General features: G+C 45.9%; 1 protein-coding gene across 4 annotated transcripts in view; it reads left to right on the forward strand.

The window, feature by feature from the left end:
* USP25 (ubiquitin specific peptidase 25) overlaps nt 1-16,765 on the forward strand; it is a 225,733-nt gene that overhangs the window by 78,503 nt on the left and 130,465 nt on the right. For all 4 annotated transcript variants that reach the window (XM_063956354.1, XM_063956356.1, XM_063956357.1 and 1 more), the window contains one exon: nt 9,822-9,945. In XM_063956354.1, coding sequence (XP_063812424.1) covers nt 9,822-9,945 — 124 coding nt within the window. The remainder of the gene's footprint in view (nt 1-9,821; nt 9,946-16,765) is intronic.

Below are 16,765 nucleotides of genomic sequence, written 5' to 3' on the forward strand. Positions count from 1 at the left end.
GTCTTGGTGTGAATCCAAGAAGGCTCCTGCAGAAGAGTTTCAGCTAGGACGTTTTCTCCATTTTCTACAAGCTGGTGTAGAGGCGGGCCTAAAGTTGGGCTCAATTAAGGTTCAAATTTCAGCCTTATCGGTTTTCTTTCAAAAACAATTGGCCTCCCTTCCAGAAGTTCAAACTTTCCTGAAGGGTGTGTTACACATCCAACCTCCGTTTGTGCCCCCTGTGGCACCATGGGATCTTAACGTGGTGTTGCAGTCCCTTCAATCGCATTGGTTTAAGCCTTTACAGACGGTGGAGTTGAAGTTTCTCACTTGGACAGTGGTCATCCTGTTGGCTTTGGCGTCCGCAAGGCGGGTGTCTGAGTTAGCGGCCTTGTCTTACAAGAGCCCTTATTTAATCTTTCATGAAGATAGAGCAGAGTTGAGGACTCGGCAACAATTTCTGCCGAAGGTGGTGTCATCTTTCCACATGAACCAACCTATTGTGGTGCCAGTGGCTACTGCCTCTTTCGTTGAGTCAAAATCTTTGGATGTGGTCAGAGCTCTGAAAATCTATGTTGCCAGAACGGCTCGGGTTAGGAAAGCCGAAGCTCTGTTTGTCCTGTATGCTCCCAACAAGATTAGGTGTCCTGTTTCCAAACAGACCATTGCACGCTGGATCTGTAACACGATTCAGCATGCTCATTCCACGGCCGGATTGCCATTACCGGATTCGGTGAAGGCTCATTCTACTAGAAAGGTGGGCTCTTCTTGGGCGGCTGCCCGAGGAGTCTCGGCATTGCAACTTTGCCGAGCTGCTACTTGGTCGGGTTCGAACACTTTTGCAAAGTTTTACAAGTTTGATACCCTGGCCGATGACGACCTCAAGTTTGGTCGATCGGTGCTGCAGAGTCATCCACACTCTCCCGCCAGTTCTAGAGCTTTGGTATAACCCCATGGTTCTTTTGGTGTCCCCAGCATCCTCTAGGACGTATGAGAAAATAGGATTTTAATACCTACCGGTAAATCCTTTTCTCTTAGTCCGTAGAGGATGCTGGGCATCCGTCCCAGTGCGTACTGCATCTGCAGTTATTAATTCTGGTTACACGCATGTTGTGTTATGTTTATAGTCAGCCTGTTGCTGACATTAGTTCATGCTGTTGGCTTGGGTTCTGTTGAATGCCACGTTGTGCAGTGTGTGCTGGTATGAATATCACCTTCGTTTAACAATAAATCCTTTCCTCGAAATTTTGTCCGTCTCCCTGGGCACCGTTCCTATAACTGGAGTCTGGAGGAGGGACATAGAGGGAGGAGCCAGTGCACACCCCTTTTTCAAAGTCTGAAAGTGCCCATGTCTCCTGCGGATCCCGTCTATACCCATGGTTCTTTTGGTGTCCCCAGCATCCTTTACAGACTAAGAAAAAAGGTTTTACCGGTAGGTATTAAAATCCTATTTTTGAGATTTTTGTAAATTTATTAAAAATAAAAAACGAAGAAATCACATGTACATAAGTATTCACGGCCTTTGCTCAATACTTTGTTGATGCATCTTTGGCAGCAATTACAGCCTCAAGCATTTTTGAATATGGTGCCACAAGCTTGGCACACCTATCTTTGGGCAGTTTTGTCCAGTCCTCTTTGCAGCACCTCTCAAGCTCCATCAGGTTTGATGGGAAGCGTCGGTGCACAGCCATTTTCAGATCTCTCCAGAGATATTCAAGTCTGGGCTCTGGCTGGGCCACTCAAGGACAGTCACAGAGTTGTCCTGAAGCCACTCCTTTGCTAACTTGGCTGTGTGCTTAGTGTCGTTGTCCTGCTGAAAGATGAACCGTCACCCCAGACTGACGTCGAGAGCGCTCTGGAGCAGGTTTTCATCCAGTATGTCTCTGTACATTGCTGCATTCATCTTTCCCTCTATCCTGACTAGTCTGCCAGTTCCTGCTGCTGAAAACCATCCCCACAGCATGATGCTGCCACCACCATGCTTCACTGTAGGGATGGTATTGGCCTGGTGATGAGCAGTGCCTGGTTTCCTCCAAACATGATGCCTGGCATTCACGCCAAAGAGTTCAATATTTGTCTCATCAGACCAGAGAATTTTGTTTCTCATGGTCTGAGAGCCCTTCAGGTACATTTTGGCAAACTCCAAGTGGGCTGCCATGTGCTTTTTACTAAGGAATGGCTTCTGTCTGGCCACTCTACCATACAGACCTAATTGGTGTATTGCTTCAGAGATGGTTGTTCTTCTGGAACGTTATCCTCTCTCCACAGAGGAATGCTTTAGCTCTGACAGAGTGAGCATCGGGTTCTTGGTCACCTCCCTGACTAGGGCCCTTCTCCCCCGATCGCTCAGTTTAGATGGCCGGCAAGCTCTAGGAAGAGTCCTGGTGGTTCCAAACTTCTTCCATTTACGATGATGGAGGCCACTGTGCTCATTGGGACCTTCAAAGCAGCAGATATTTTCCCAGATTTGTGCCTCAAGACAATCCTGTCTCAGAGGTCTACAGACAATTCCTTTGACTTTATGGTTGGTTTGTGCTCAGATATGCACTGTCAAGTCTGGGACGTTATATAGACAGGTGTGTATCTATCCAAATCATGTCCAATCAACTGAATTTACCACAGGTGGAATCCAATTAAGCTGTAGGAAGTGGAATATCTCAAGGATGATCAGTGGAAACAGGATGCACCTGAGCTCAATTTAGAGCTTCATGGCAAAGGCTGTGAATACTTCAAAGAAAGAAAAGAACACAGAAAAGCGCTGTCATGGAAAGTATGAAATTTACAATTTATTAAAAATTCTTACTAAATAAAAATCACATAATCCACATTTATAACATGATAAATAAAATCAATTATCCTGGACCTTTAAAAGAGACTTATACTGCAGACTCCAGACTCTGGATACATTTGAAACTTTTTTAAGGAAATTTGTATCAAATGATATCACACTGAAAAGCTCTCTTTGATATATTGTAACTGAACCAAGTTGCTCTTAATTATGGTCCTCTATAGAGAAACTCTGGAGTATAGCGCTCCACGCATGGACTGATTATACATATGAGCTCTTTGTGTTTTTAGTAGATATAGATATTAGTTGTAAAGTGCGCCAATATATTGATTAAATGACCAGCTAAAAAGCACAATGTTCCGTTTAAGTAATGAATTAAATTTAGAGCTGCTGTCCCATTGTTAGTCCCAACAGTAACATCCGATGATTAAGAGGCTTTGCTGGGGCAAAGTTTTGTAAAGCACAATTCCAATGTGCCGCTTATTGGTATGTGAGCATATATTGCTCTAAGGCAGTCTATACAGATGTAGTGCTTACCCCCAGCCTCTATTATGAAACGGATTGTCCACACTTTATTGATGATCTTGGGCGCCGGCTGCCCATTCAACTCTCAGCGGTGTGTTGGAAACTGTCAGGAGCTGTGCTGCTGGCGACGGCTGCAGCTCTCAGTGTAAAGAGGTCCGCCAGGCGTATGCGGGATGTTTGGCCCGTTTAGCTCACAGCATTGGGTGGAAGCTGCTGAAGGTGTGCTGATGGCCGTGGTTGTAGCTCTCGATGCAAATGGTCAGCAGGATAATGGTGCATGATACTTTGACGCGTTTCTTAGCCTCAAATCCGGGCTGTTTCCTCAGAATACTTATGTACATGTGATTTCTTAATTTTTTATGTTTAATAAATTTGCAGAAATCTTAAAAAAAGAAAAAAACTTTTTTTCACGTTGTCATTATGGGGTATTCTGTGTAGAATGTTGAGGGAAAAAATGAATTTATTCCATTTTGGAATAAGGCTATAACATAACAAAATGTGGAAAAAAATGAAGCGCTGTGAATACTTTCCAGATGCACTGTATGTTTCATTGAAGTCATTGCTGGTTAAGGTGGCCACACCAGTTACAGAAAGCATAGCTTAACACATCAAATAAATTCAAAGTTGGATCATTTGACCAATAAATGAGTAATAAACAAATGGAATTAAATCATTTCTCATACGTCCTAGAGGATGCTGGGGTCCACTTCATGACCATGGGGTATAGACTGTTCCGCAGGAGCCATAGGCACTCTTAAGACTTTTCAATGGGTGTGAACTGGCTTCTCCCTCTATGCCCCTCTTCCAGACCTCAGTTTTAGAAATGTGCCCAGGCAGACTGGATGCACTCTAGGGGAGCTCTACTGAGCTTCTCTGAAAAGACTTAGGTTTTTTATTTTAAGGGAGAACTGCTGGCAACGGTCTCCCTGCTTCGTGGGACTGAGGGGGCAGAAGTAGGAACCAACTTCCTGAAGAGTTTCATGGCTCTGCTTCTGGCTGACAGGACACCATTAGCTCCTGAAGGGTACTGAACGCTGGCCGTGTCTAGATGCTCACTCCCACAGCACGCCGTCACCCCCCTCACAGAGCCAGAAGACAGGTGAGTAGAAGTAGACAGGTCTTCTATCAAGTAAAGCAGTGTTTTTCAACCACTGTGCCGTGGCACACTAGTGTGCCCTGAGCAGTCTCCAGGTGTGCCGCCATAGAAGCAGAGCCAGGCCTGGCAGTGTGCTGCCGCTACTGAGGCCCTGGAACGATCAATACTGGTGGGTTTGGTGGTTGCAGAGCCAGTTCTAATTTTGGGCCCAGGCAGTGTTGGGCTCTTCTGGCTTTCTCAGATGTGGCTCAGGCGTTACCTATGGAGAAGCAGCGACATGACATCCTAGGACACGCAACTGTACCATGCATCACCATTATATGTAAGTGTGCCTTGGCAATATTTAAATCTTGTTCAGTGTGCCGCGAGTTGTGAAAGGTTGAAAATCTCTTAAGTAAAGTGACGGCTGAGGTACAGAGCGGCTGGCGGGAGCGCAGCGCGCCATTGCTGCCCACACACACTGGCACTGCAGTGTGCAGGGTGGGCGCCCTGGGCAGCAAAAACACCTCTATAAACTCGCAAAAAAGGGGGCATAAGATGCCCAGGCACAGCCCTACCCCCGCCATTATAAATATTATGCAAAGTCTCTGAGGTAAAAACGCGTCATTTCGGGGGGCGGAGCTTCTTCCTCAGGCAGCCAGCACACTGCTCGCTGCCATTTTCTCTCTCCTCAGGCTGCAGAGACATCGCTGGTCCTCCTTCACTTCTGACTACAAGAATCGGGGTGCAAAACAGGGGGGGGGGGGCCACAAGCGAATTTGGTGCTTTACAAGTGTGTTTTACTGTGTAAAAAGTGCTGCATGTCAGTGGGCATTCTGTGTTCACAGGCATTAGACACTGGCGCTGGGGTTGTGAACTGGCTGCTCCTAAACTGTGTCCCTCTGACAGATTTTACTGTGGGTCTGTCCCCTATAAGTGCCTGTGTGTGTGTGTTGTACACGTGTGTAAGACATGTCAGAGGCAGGGAGTTCCTCCCCGGAGGAAACCATTTTAGGGACACAGAAGTGTAATGTGGTGGCGCTGACTGCACACCAAGAGCCTGCATGGGTGAAAGAAATACGTGATAGTATGCATCATATCAGTAGGAGATTAGTTAAGTCTGAATCTCATGCTGAGTGCTGGAGAAAATCTGTGGAAGATGTGATTTTTCAGGGCTCTGTTCTTCCATCCGCAGGCGACCCCTCTGGGTCACATAAGAGACCATTTGCAAATATTGTGAATACTGATACCGACACGGACACTGATTCTTGTGTCGACAATAGTGACTCCAGAGAAATAGATCATAAATTGGCAAAAAATATACAATATATGATTGTAGCTATAAGGGAAGTTCTGGAAGTCACGGAAGCCACTCCTGTACCTCAGGAGAAGGCTTATTTCTATAAAGAAAATAAATCCAAGGTCACTTTCCCTCCTTCCCACGGGCTTAATACTCTCTTTGAAGGGATGTGGGTGAATCCTGAAAAGAAATTTTGTATTCCCAAGCTTATCCTTTCGCGGTGGAGGACAGGAAAAAATGGGAGTCACCCCCTGTGTTTGACAGTGCACTGTCCAGGTTGACAAAGAAGGTAATTCTCCCTGCACCTGGCACGGCTTCACTAAAAGAGCCGGCAGACCGAAAGACTTATCACCCGCACATGCAGTCTTTTCGGCCGAATAAATACAAAAAAGCGAGAGGTTCCCCCTTCTTTGCAGGTAGGGGAAAGGGAAAGAAGTCCACGGCGGCTTCAGGTTCCCAGGAGCAGAAGTCTACCCCTACTTCTGCCAAATCTTCAGCATGACGCTGGGGCTCCTTTGCGGGAGGCCGCTTGGGTGGGGGCACGTCTTAAACTGTTCAGCCAAGGTTGGATTCTGTCTGGCCTGGATCCCTGGGTGTTGCAAATAGTGTCCCAGGTATACAAGCTGGAGTTTAAAGACGTTCCCCCATGCCGATTTTTCAAATCGACCTTGCCAGCTTCTCTTCCGGAAAGGGAAGCAGTAACAGCGGCAATCCAAAAATTATGTCAGGATCAGGTCATAGTCCTGGTACCTTTGTCACAACAAGGGGAGGGGTTTTATTCAAGCTTTTTTGTAGTTCCGAAGCCGGACGGCTCGTTCAGACCGATCCTAAACCTGAAAAATCTGAATCTCTACTTGAAATGATTAGAGTTCAAAATGGAATCACTGAGGGCAGTGATTTCCAGTCTGGAGGAGGGGGACTACATGGTGTCTGTAGACATAAAGGATGCTTACCTGCATGTTCCCATTTATCCTCCTCACCAGGCTTATCTGAGATTCGCGGTTCAGGATTGCCATTACCAATTCCAGACGTTACCTTTCGGTCTCTCCATGGCGCCGAGGGTATTCACCAAGGTGATGGCGGTGATGATGGTTCTCCTGCGTCAAAAAGGAGTCAATATAATTCCTTATCTAGACGATCTCCTGATAAAGGCGAGATCAAGGGAGCAGTTGTTACAAAACATCACACTCTCCCTGTCAATACATCAACAACACGGTTGGATCATAAATTATCCAAAGTCACAGTTGGAACCAACGACAAAATTGTCTTTTCTCGGGATGATTCTGGACACAGAAGTTCAGAGAGTATTTCTTCCGGTGGAAAAGGCTCTGGAAATCCAGAAAATGGTAAAACAAATATTGAAACCATCAAGTGTGTCGATCCATCAGTGCATTCGGTTGTTGGGGAAGATGGTGGCGGCCTACGAGGCCATACAGTTTGGCAGGTTCCATGCCAGAGTATTCCAGTGGGACCTGTTTGAAAAGTGGTCGGGATCCCACCTACACATGCACAGGAAGATAATCCTGTGGTCAAAAGCCAGGATTTCGCTCCTGTGGTGGCTACACAGTTCTCACCTACTAGAGGGACGCAGGTTCGGGATTCAGGACTGGCTCCTGGTAACCATGGATGCAAGTCTCCGAGGCTGGGGAGCTGTCACTCAGGGAGAAAGCTTCCAAGGAAAATGGTCAAGTCAGGAAGCCTGCCTTCACATAAACGTGCTGGAATTGAGAGCCATTTACAACGGCCTTCAACAAGCGGTACATCTTCTTCAAGATCATCCCGTGCAGATCCAGTCTGACAATGTAACAGCAGTCGCCTACATAAACAGGCAGGGCGGAATGAAAAGCAGAGCGGCAATGGCAGAGGTGACGGAGATCCTCCTCTGGGCAGAAAGGCTCTGTCGGCAATTTCATTCCGGGAGTAGACAACTGGGAAGCAGACTTCCTCAGCAGACACGATCTCCATCCAGGAGAGTGGGGCCCATACCAAGAAGTCTATTCGCAGAGGTGACAAGTCTTTGGGGAGTTCCTCAAGTAGACATAATGGCATCTCGTCTCAACAAGAAGCTTCAGAAATATGGTTCCAGGTCGAGAGACCCTCAAGCATTAGCAGTGGATGCGCTAGTGGCCCAGTGGGTGTTCCGGTCGGTGTATGTCTTCCCTCCACTTTCGCTGATCCCAAAAGTGCTCAGGATCAGAACAAGAGTTTGAGCAATCTTCATTGCCCCAGAATGGCCAAGGACGGCTTGGTACCCAGATCTTCAGGAGTTGCTCATATAAGATCCTCTGCCTCTTCCTCTTCGCGAGGACCTGCTGCAGCAAGGGCCGTGCGTGTATCAAGACTTACCGTGGCTACGTTTGACGACATGGCTGTTGAGCGCCGGATCCTAGCCCGAAATGGTATTCCCAAGGAAGTCATCCCCACTCTTATTCAGGCCAGGAAAGGAGTAACGTTGAAACATTACCACCGTGTTTGGAGAAAATATGTGTCTTGGTGTGAAACGGAAGAGTTTCAGTTGGGACGTTTTCTCCATTTTTTGCAGGCTGGTGTGGAGGCGGGCCTCCGATTGGGATCAATCAAGGTCCAGATTTCGGCCTTGTCAGTGTTCTTCCAAAAACAATTGGCCTCTCTTCCAGAGCTTCAGACCTTTGTGAAAGGGGTTCTGCACATCCAGCCTCCATTTGTGCCTCCAGTGGCACGATGGGACCTTAATGTGGTGTTGCAGTTCCTTCAATCTGATTGGTTTGAGCCTCTACAAGAGATAGAGTTGAAGTTTCTCACTTGAAAAGTGGTGATGCTTTTGGCATTGGCATTCGCACGGCCGGTGTCTGAATTGGGGGCCTTGTCTCACAAGAGCCCTTACCTGATCTTCCATGTAGATAGGGCATAGTTGAGAACTCGTCAACATTTTCTTCCAAAGGTGGTTTCATCTTTCCACATAAACCAACCTATTGTGGTGCCAGTAGTTACTGACACGTTCGCTGAGTCAAAGTCTCCAGATGTGGTTAGGGGTTTGAAGATTTATGTTGCTAAAACGGCTCGAATACAGAAAACAGAGTCTTTGTTTGTCCTGTATGCTCCCAATAAGATTGGGTGTCCTGTTTCCAAGCAGACTATTGCGCGTTGGATCAGAGGTACGATTCAGCATGCTCATACTACGGCTGGATTGCCGTTACCGACGTCTGTGAAGGCCCATTCTACTAGGAAGGTGGGCTCATCCTGGGCGGCTGCCCGGGGTGTCTCGGCATTGCAACTTTGCCTAGCAGCTACTTGGTCGGGGTCAAACACATTTGCAAAATTCTTCAAGTTTGTCACCTTGGCCGATGAAGACCTCAAGTTCGGTCAGTCGGTGGGCAGGGTCATCCGCACTCTCCCGCCTGTACTGGAGCTTTGGTATAAACCCCATGGTCATGAAGTGGACCCCAGCATCCTCTAGGACGTATGAGAAAACAGGATTTTGATACCTACCGGTAAATCCTTTTCTCCTAGTCCGTAGAGGATGCTGGGCGCTCGTCCCAGTGCGTACTTTACCTGCAGTTTTGTTATTAAAGTTACACAAGTTGTGTTATATTAGTTTCAGCATGTTGCTGTAATTGGTTCATGCCTGTTGGCGTGTGTTATGTTGAATGCCATGTTGTGCGGCATGGTTGAGGTGTGGGCTGGTATGTATCTCACCACTAGTATTAAAGTAAATCCTTTACTCTAAATGTCCGTCTCCCTGGGCACAGTTCCTATAACTGAGGTCTGGAGGAGGGGCATAGAGGGAGGAGCCAGTTTACACCCATTGAAAAGTCTTAAGAGTGCCCATGGCTCCTGCGGAACAGTCTATACCCCATGGTCATGAAGTGGACCCCAGCATCCTCTACGGATTAGGAGAAAAGGATTTACCTGTAGGTATCAAAATCCTGTTTTTATGACTGAGTATTGATCACATTTAAGGTTACATATATGCAAAAATATTGAAAATTCTGTATTTTTCACAAACATTCTAGCACCACTTTGTCTACTCCCCCAGAAGGTACTAAAAATAGGCAAATATGCATTCATGGCTCTTCTACTATTTTATTTAGGGAGGCACAGATGTATATATTTTAATCAGTCCGGTATTCGATGTGCCGTTTTCAGGTATCTTGCATTGTCATTTATGTTTCTAGATGTGATTGACCTTACTGGTGATGATAAGGATGACCTGCAGAGGGCCATCGCCCTAAGCCTGGAGGAATCAAACCGCACGTTCAGAGAGACTGGAATTACTGATGAAGAACAAGCCATCAGCAGGTAAGCAAATGGGTATCTATTTAATAGACAGTGGTGATCACAATGTTGACCATACTTCAGTGTTCATCTTCAGTTACCTGCACTCTACAAGCGTAGCTCCCTCCTCGGTATCCGGTCTGTAGGTCAACAGTCTTTAGGTCGACCACTATTGGCCAACATGCTTTAGGTGGACATGGTCAGTAGGTCGAGATGGCAAAGGTCGACACATGAAAAGGTCGACATGAGTATTTCACAATTTTTTTCCATTTAAAAAACAACAACTTTTTCATACTTTTATGATCCACGTGGACTACGATTGGAAATAGTAACCTGTGCCGAGCGCAGCGATGCACCTTGCCCGAATCATGGCAAGCGAAGCGAGCCATGCGAGGGGACACGGTCATTTTATGAAGAAAACAACACAAATATAAATTTAAAAAACTCATGTCGACCTAATGACCGCGTCGACATATTCCAGGTGTCAATCTAGTCACTGAAGACCAATAGTGGTCGGCCTAGTTAGGGTCGACTCAATGAACCACACCCTCTTCTCTGCCATGGCTTCTGGTGATGTGATAGGCTGTATTCCCAATACCAGTTCAGCCCCAAAATTGGCTGCTACTACTGATTTTTATTAAAATCCACAAATAAAAGAATTCCAGGATCAACACACACATGTATGGTGTGTGTATAAATATATACACATAAAAAACACACAAAAAAACCCCCAAAACAAAACCTGACTAATATTGTGTAGGTTCTGCTTGTGCCACCAAAACCCGTTGAGGCATGAGCTTCACAAGACCTCTGAAGGTGTCCTGTGGTATCTGGCACCAAGACGTTAGCAGAAGGTCCTTTTAAGTCCTGTAAGTTGCAAGATGGGGCCTCCATAGCTCGAACTTGTTTTTCCAGCACATCCCTCAGATGCTCCATTGGACTGAGATCTGGGAAAGTCAACACCTTGAACACTGTCATATTCCTCAAACCATTCCTGAACAGATCTTGCAGTGTAGCAGGGCTCATTATCCTGGTGAAAGAGGCCACTGCCATCAGGGAATACCGCTGCCATGAGGGGGTGTACTTAGTGTAGTTTACAATTTCTAGAAGATTTCTCTGCCTGGCTCCCACACTTCTCATCCTCTGACATCTCCACCATCATTATGGGCGATTTCAATATAGCTCTTGACAGTCCACAATCTGTTCATGCCTCCAAACTCCTCTCTCTAACCTCCTCTCTTGGCCTCACCCAATGGTCTGACTCGTCTACTCACCAGGAGGGACACTGCCTTGATCTTGTGTTCACCAGGCTCTGTTCTGTTTCTGAATTCATTAACACTCCTTTCCCTCTCTCTGATCACAACCTAATCACCTTCTCAATCTCTTCTATTACTCTAAATTCTATGACACTAAAACCAAGCAAGCCTCCTCTAACCCGCAGAAATACTAACAATATAAATTTTCAACAACTTTCCACTTCTCTGCAACAACTGCTCTCACCAATCTCTACATTTACCACACCTGACACTGCTGTATCCCACCTGCACCAGACCCTAGAGAGTGCCCTTGATGAAGTGGCTCCAGCTACCCATCACACTCCACGTAGGCTTAGATGCCAACTGTGCACTCTAAATAAACAAGACACCTACAAACACTGTCACTTAAAGTAGAACGTCAGTGGCGTAAATCTCGGAATCCAAGTGACTTTCTCACATATAAGACCTCCTATCGTCAGGCCCTGGACACTGCCAAACATATTTCCAATCTCTCATCTCTTCTCATACCACCAACCCCAAGCGACTTTTTAATACATTTAAATCACTTCTTTACCCTCCCTCACCTCCCGTACTAGCTACTATACGTGCACAAGAACTTGCTTCCTACTTCAAGGATAAGATTGATAAAATCCGAGATGAAATGGTTTGCTCTAACTCAGCCAGTGACCTGCTCAATTCCCTACGTGAACCCTCTGGCACTTTCTCTTCATTTAATTCCACAGGTGAAAATGAAGTGTCAACACTCTTTTCATCCTCCTACTCCACTACCTCTCCTCTTGATCCTATACCCTCACAAGTCAGTAAAACTTTGTCTCCTGTGCTTATCCCAACCTTAACTAAAATCTGTACTCTCTCTTTCTACTGGTATCTTTCCTTCTCTGTACAAGCATGCAGTGATTTCTCCCATTCTAAAAAAAAACACATCTCTGACCCAAACACACTCTCTAACTACCGTCCCATTTCTCAGCTACCATATCCCTCCAAGCTACTTGAGAAACTTACCTACACTCGCCTTACACACCTTCTTAACTCCCACAACTTATTGGACCCACTTCAGTCAGGCTTTCATGCCCAACACTACACAGAGACAGCACTGACCAAAGTAGTGAATTATCTGGTCACTGCTAGATCGAAAGGCCATTACACACTTTTTATTCTTCTAGATCTCTCTGCTGCTTTTGACACTGTTGACCACTCTCTTCTCATACAAACACTACAATCCTATCTAATCGCTCTTTCTGTGTTCACTTCTCTGATTCTACCTCTTCTTCTCTACCTCTATCAGTTGGAGTACCGCAGGGCTCAGGCTTTGGTCCTTGGCTATTCTCAATCTATACCTCATCTCTTGGTAAACTAATCAGCTCCTTCGGATTTCAGTATCATTTGTACGCTGATGATACTCAAATCTACCTATCCTCCCCAGATTTATCACCATCTGTATTGGTTCGTGTCACTGAATGCCTGTCTGCCATTTCATCTTGGATGTCATCTCACCACCTCAAACTCAACATTTCCAAAGCAGAATTATTTATTTTCCCACCAGCCAAGAGTAGTTATCAACCTGATATCTCCATAACTGTTGACAATGCGAATATCCACCCTACCCCACAAGAGCGCTGCCTAGGGGTCATCCTTGACTCTGAACTGTCCTTTGTTCCACATATTCAATCGGTCTCTAAATCATGTTACATGGACTTTAAAAACATATCCAAAATACGTCCTTATCTTACACAAGATACTACAAAAACTCTAATCCATGCACTCATCATCTCCCGCATTGATTATAGTAATAGTCTCCTTACTGGTCTTCCCAAACATAGGCTCTCACCACTACAATCCATTTTAAATGCAGCTGTGAGGCTATTCTTCCTCGCTAGACGTTCTTCTTCAGCTGATCCGCTCTGTCAGTCCCTCCATTGGTTACCGATATTCTACCGTATTAAATATAAAATACTCTTACTTACATACAAGGCTATTAACCAAACTGCACCATCATACATCTCTTCACTCATCTCAAAATATCTCCCTACCAGACCTCTCCGCTCTGTACAAGATCTGCGTCTCTCATCCACATGTATTACTTATTCCCACTCAAAATTACAGCACTTTATCCGGGTCTCACCCACTCTGTGGAATGACCTCCCACGCACAATAAGACTCGCCTCTAGTCTCCAAACCTTTAAACGTTCCCTGAAAACTCATCTCTTCAGACAAGCCTATCAAATTCCAGACCCACCTACATAACCTTTAATGCTTCCCTATCCAATTACATCCTCTCTGTACAGTACACATAACCTCACACATTTTGTCTTCCAACATTGCTTGGTGATCATATCATACAACCCATTAAGAACCTAGCAATCTGGTGGACCATTATGCGATAGGTAGCATCTATCCTTGTGTATTAATGCCTATTTCCCTATAGATTCTAAGATTGCGAGAAGGGCCTTCCTACCTCTGTCTGTCTGTCTTTGCCCAGTTTTGTTCTATAACTGTTGTTCTAATTGTAAAGCGCAACTGAAATATGCTGCGCTATATAAGAAACTGGGATTCACATGATATAAAAGAAAATGTGATTTATCACACCAGGCCACCTTCCATTGCTCCATGGGTCAGTTCTGATGCACACATGCAAATTGTAGGTGCTTTCAGCAGTGGTCAGGCATCAGCCTGGGCACTCTGATAGGTATGAGGCTCAGCAGCCACATATGCAGCAAGCTGCGATGCACTGTGTGTTCTGACTCCTTTCTATTATAGACTCCATCAATGCATACAGTGACCGATTCGGCAGAGTTGCCACTTTAAAAAACATTGCATCGGAAGGACAGGCTGTATGAGTTGGCGTGACCGTCCAATTGAAATTTTTGGAATGATCGTGCACATTCAGAGTACAATTATCTGAGCGATTTGCCAACATTAGACAGATCGCCCAGATAATTGTATAATATATGCCCAGCATTAGGAGTGGCTGAGTAATTGTGCAAATGCTTACGGATAACTCCAGTATGTGTCATGCTTACTGACTGTAAGGTCTGTAGGCCACAAACCATTCAGAGTTTAGTTGTCAATGATCTACTAGATTTATTATAGCCAAGGCCGTAGATAATGCCATCTATTTTTATGTATTTCATCCCTTCACTAGTGATTTCATCAGAGTATGAATGTTCATGTACACACCTTGCATTTTTTACATATGTTCAAAGCACCCCCAATGTTCATACCAATTAGCTACTAATATCCCCTTTCTCTTACGTCATAGAGGATGCTGGGGACTCCGTAAGGACCATGGGGTATAGATGGGCTCCGCAGGAGACATGGGCACTCTAAAGACTTTAGATGGGTGTGCACTGGCTCCTCCCTCTATGCCGCTCCTCCAGACCCCAGTTAGATCCTGTGCCCAGAGAAGACTGGATGCACTGCAAGGGAGCTCTACTGAGTTTCTCTGAAAAAGACTTTTGTTAGGTTTTTATTTTCAGGGAGCACTGCTGGCAACAGGCTCCCTGCATCGTGGGACTGAGGGAAGAGAAGCAGACCTACTTAACTGATAGGCTCTGCTTCTTAGGCTACTGGACACCATTCGCTCCAGAGGGTCGGAACACAGGTCTCACCCTCGTTGTTCGTCCCGGAGCCGCGCCGCCGTCCTCCTCACAGAGCCGGAAGGTAGAAGCCGGGTGGGTATAAAAAGAAAGAAGACTTCAAAGGCGGCAGAAGACTTCTGATCTTCACTGAGGTACCGCACAGCGGTAACGCTGCGCGCCATCGCTCCCACATTCACACACACTGACGGCACTGTATGGGTGCAGGGCGCAGGGGGAGAGGGGGGTCCTGGGCAGCAATCATAAACTTCTAGGGACACTGGCATAGATATATATATATATACTGCAGAGGCAGTATATTACAGAAACCCCCGCCAGTATAAACATTTGAGGGGGCGGAGCTTGATCCTCCAGCACTAACCAGCGCCATTTTCTCCACAGCACGCTGCAGAGAAGCTGGCCCCCCTGGACTCTTCCCTGCTGAACACAAGTACAGAGGGCACAAAAGAGGGGGGGGGGGCACATTTATTTGGTGCAGTGAGTGTATTATTATATATATATATATATATATATATATATATATATATATATATATATATATATATATATATATATACACAGTATTTGCTGGCGTATAAGACTACTTTTTTGCCCTGAAAAACATGCCTCCAAGTGGGGGGGTCGTCTTATACGCCGGGTGCACTTCAGTTGGGATAGACATAGCTGCCATAGTGGCCTTCCGATACTCGCCCGGTGCCCATAGTGGCCTCCCGATGCCCGCCCACCTTATTCTACTCACCATCCAGTATTGCGCGATATCCAGTGCGGCCGCGGCGGGTCACTAGTGCCAATTACAGGGAGATGCAGGGACTGGCCGGAGGCGCTGCAGTCGCGTTGTAGCCGTACAATGGTGACAATGACAGGTACTGTAATGGCACTAATACTAATACTAATACTAATGGCACTCATGTGAAACCGGTAACACTAAATGCACACAGGGGTATACTTTTATACATTTTACAACTTTCTCCTCGCCCCCTCCCCCCTTCTTATGCATACCTTGATAATTACTCCCTATCCAAATCTCTTATCAGGTCATAATATACAGTATGTCACAAATCTGATGTTCTTTTACGTTTTATTTGGTGTGTGGAAGGGGGTAGTCTTATACGGCGAGTATATAACAAACTCTATATTTTAAGTGGAAATGTTGGGGGTCGTCTTATACGCCCAGTCGTCTTATACGCCGGCAAATACGATATATATATATATATAGCGCTGTACTGACTGGGATTTTATTCCGGTGGCGCTGGGTGTGTGCTGGCATACTCTCTCTCTGTCTCTCCTAAGGGCCTTATTAAGGGACTGTCTCCATATAGATATATATCCCTGAATGTGTGGGGGTGTTGGTACGTGTGTGTCAGCATGTCTGAAGCGAAGGCTCATCTAAAGAGGAGGTCGAGCAGATGATTGTGGTGTCTCCGTCGGCGACGCCGACACCTGATTGGTTGGATATGTGTAATGTATTAAATGCAAATGTGTCTTTGTTACATAAGAGATTGGACAAAGCAGAGTCCAGGGAAGAAACAGGGAGTCAATCCATGGCTTTGGCTGTGTCACAGGGCCCTTCAGGGTCCCAGAAACGTCCCCTGTTCCACGTAGCAGACACTGATAACGACACGGATTCTGACTCCAGTGTCGATTACGATGGTGCGAGGTTACACCCAAGGGTAGCCAAAAGTATTCATTATATGATTATTGCTATAAAAGATGTTTTGCATATCACAGATGAACCCTCTGTCCCCGACACGAGGGTATGCATGTTTAAGGAAAAGAAACCTGAGGTAACGTTTCCCCCGTCTCATGAGCTGAACGCTTTATTTGAAAAGGCTTGGGAAACTCCAGACAAGAAACTGCAGATTCCCAAGAGAATTCTTATAGCGTACCCTTTCCCCGCGCAGGACAGGTTGGACAAGGCTTTAACGCGCTTGTCCAAAAAGGTGGCGTTACCATCTCCGGACAGCCCTCAAG

Source organism: Pseudophryne corroboree, chromosome 2 (assembly GCF_028390025.1).
Source record: "Pseudophryne corroboree isolate aPseCor3 chromosome 2, aPseCor3.hap2, whole genome shotgun sequence".
NCBI lineage: Eukaryota > Metazoa > Chordata > Amphibia > Anura > Myobatrachidae > Pseudophryne > Pseudophryne corroboree.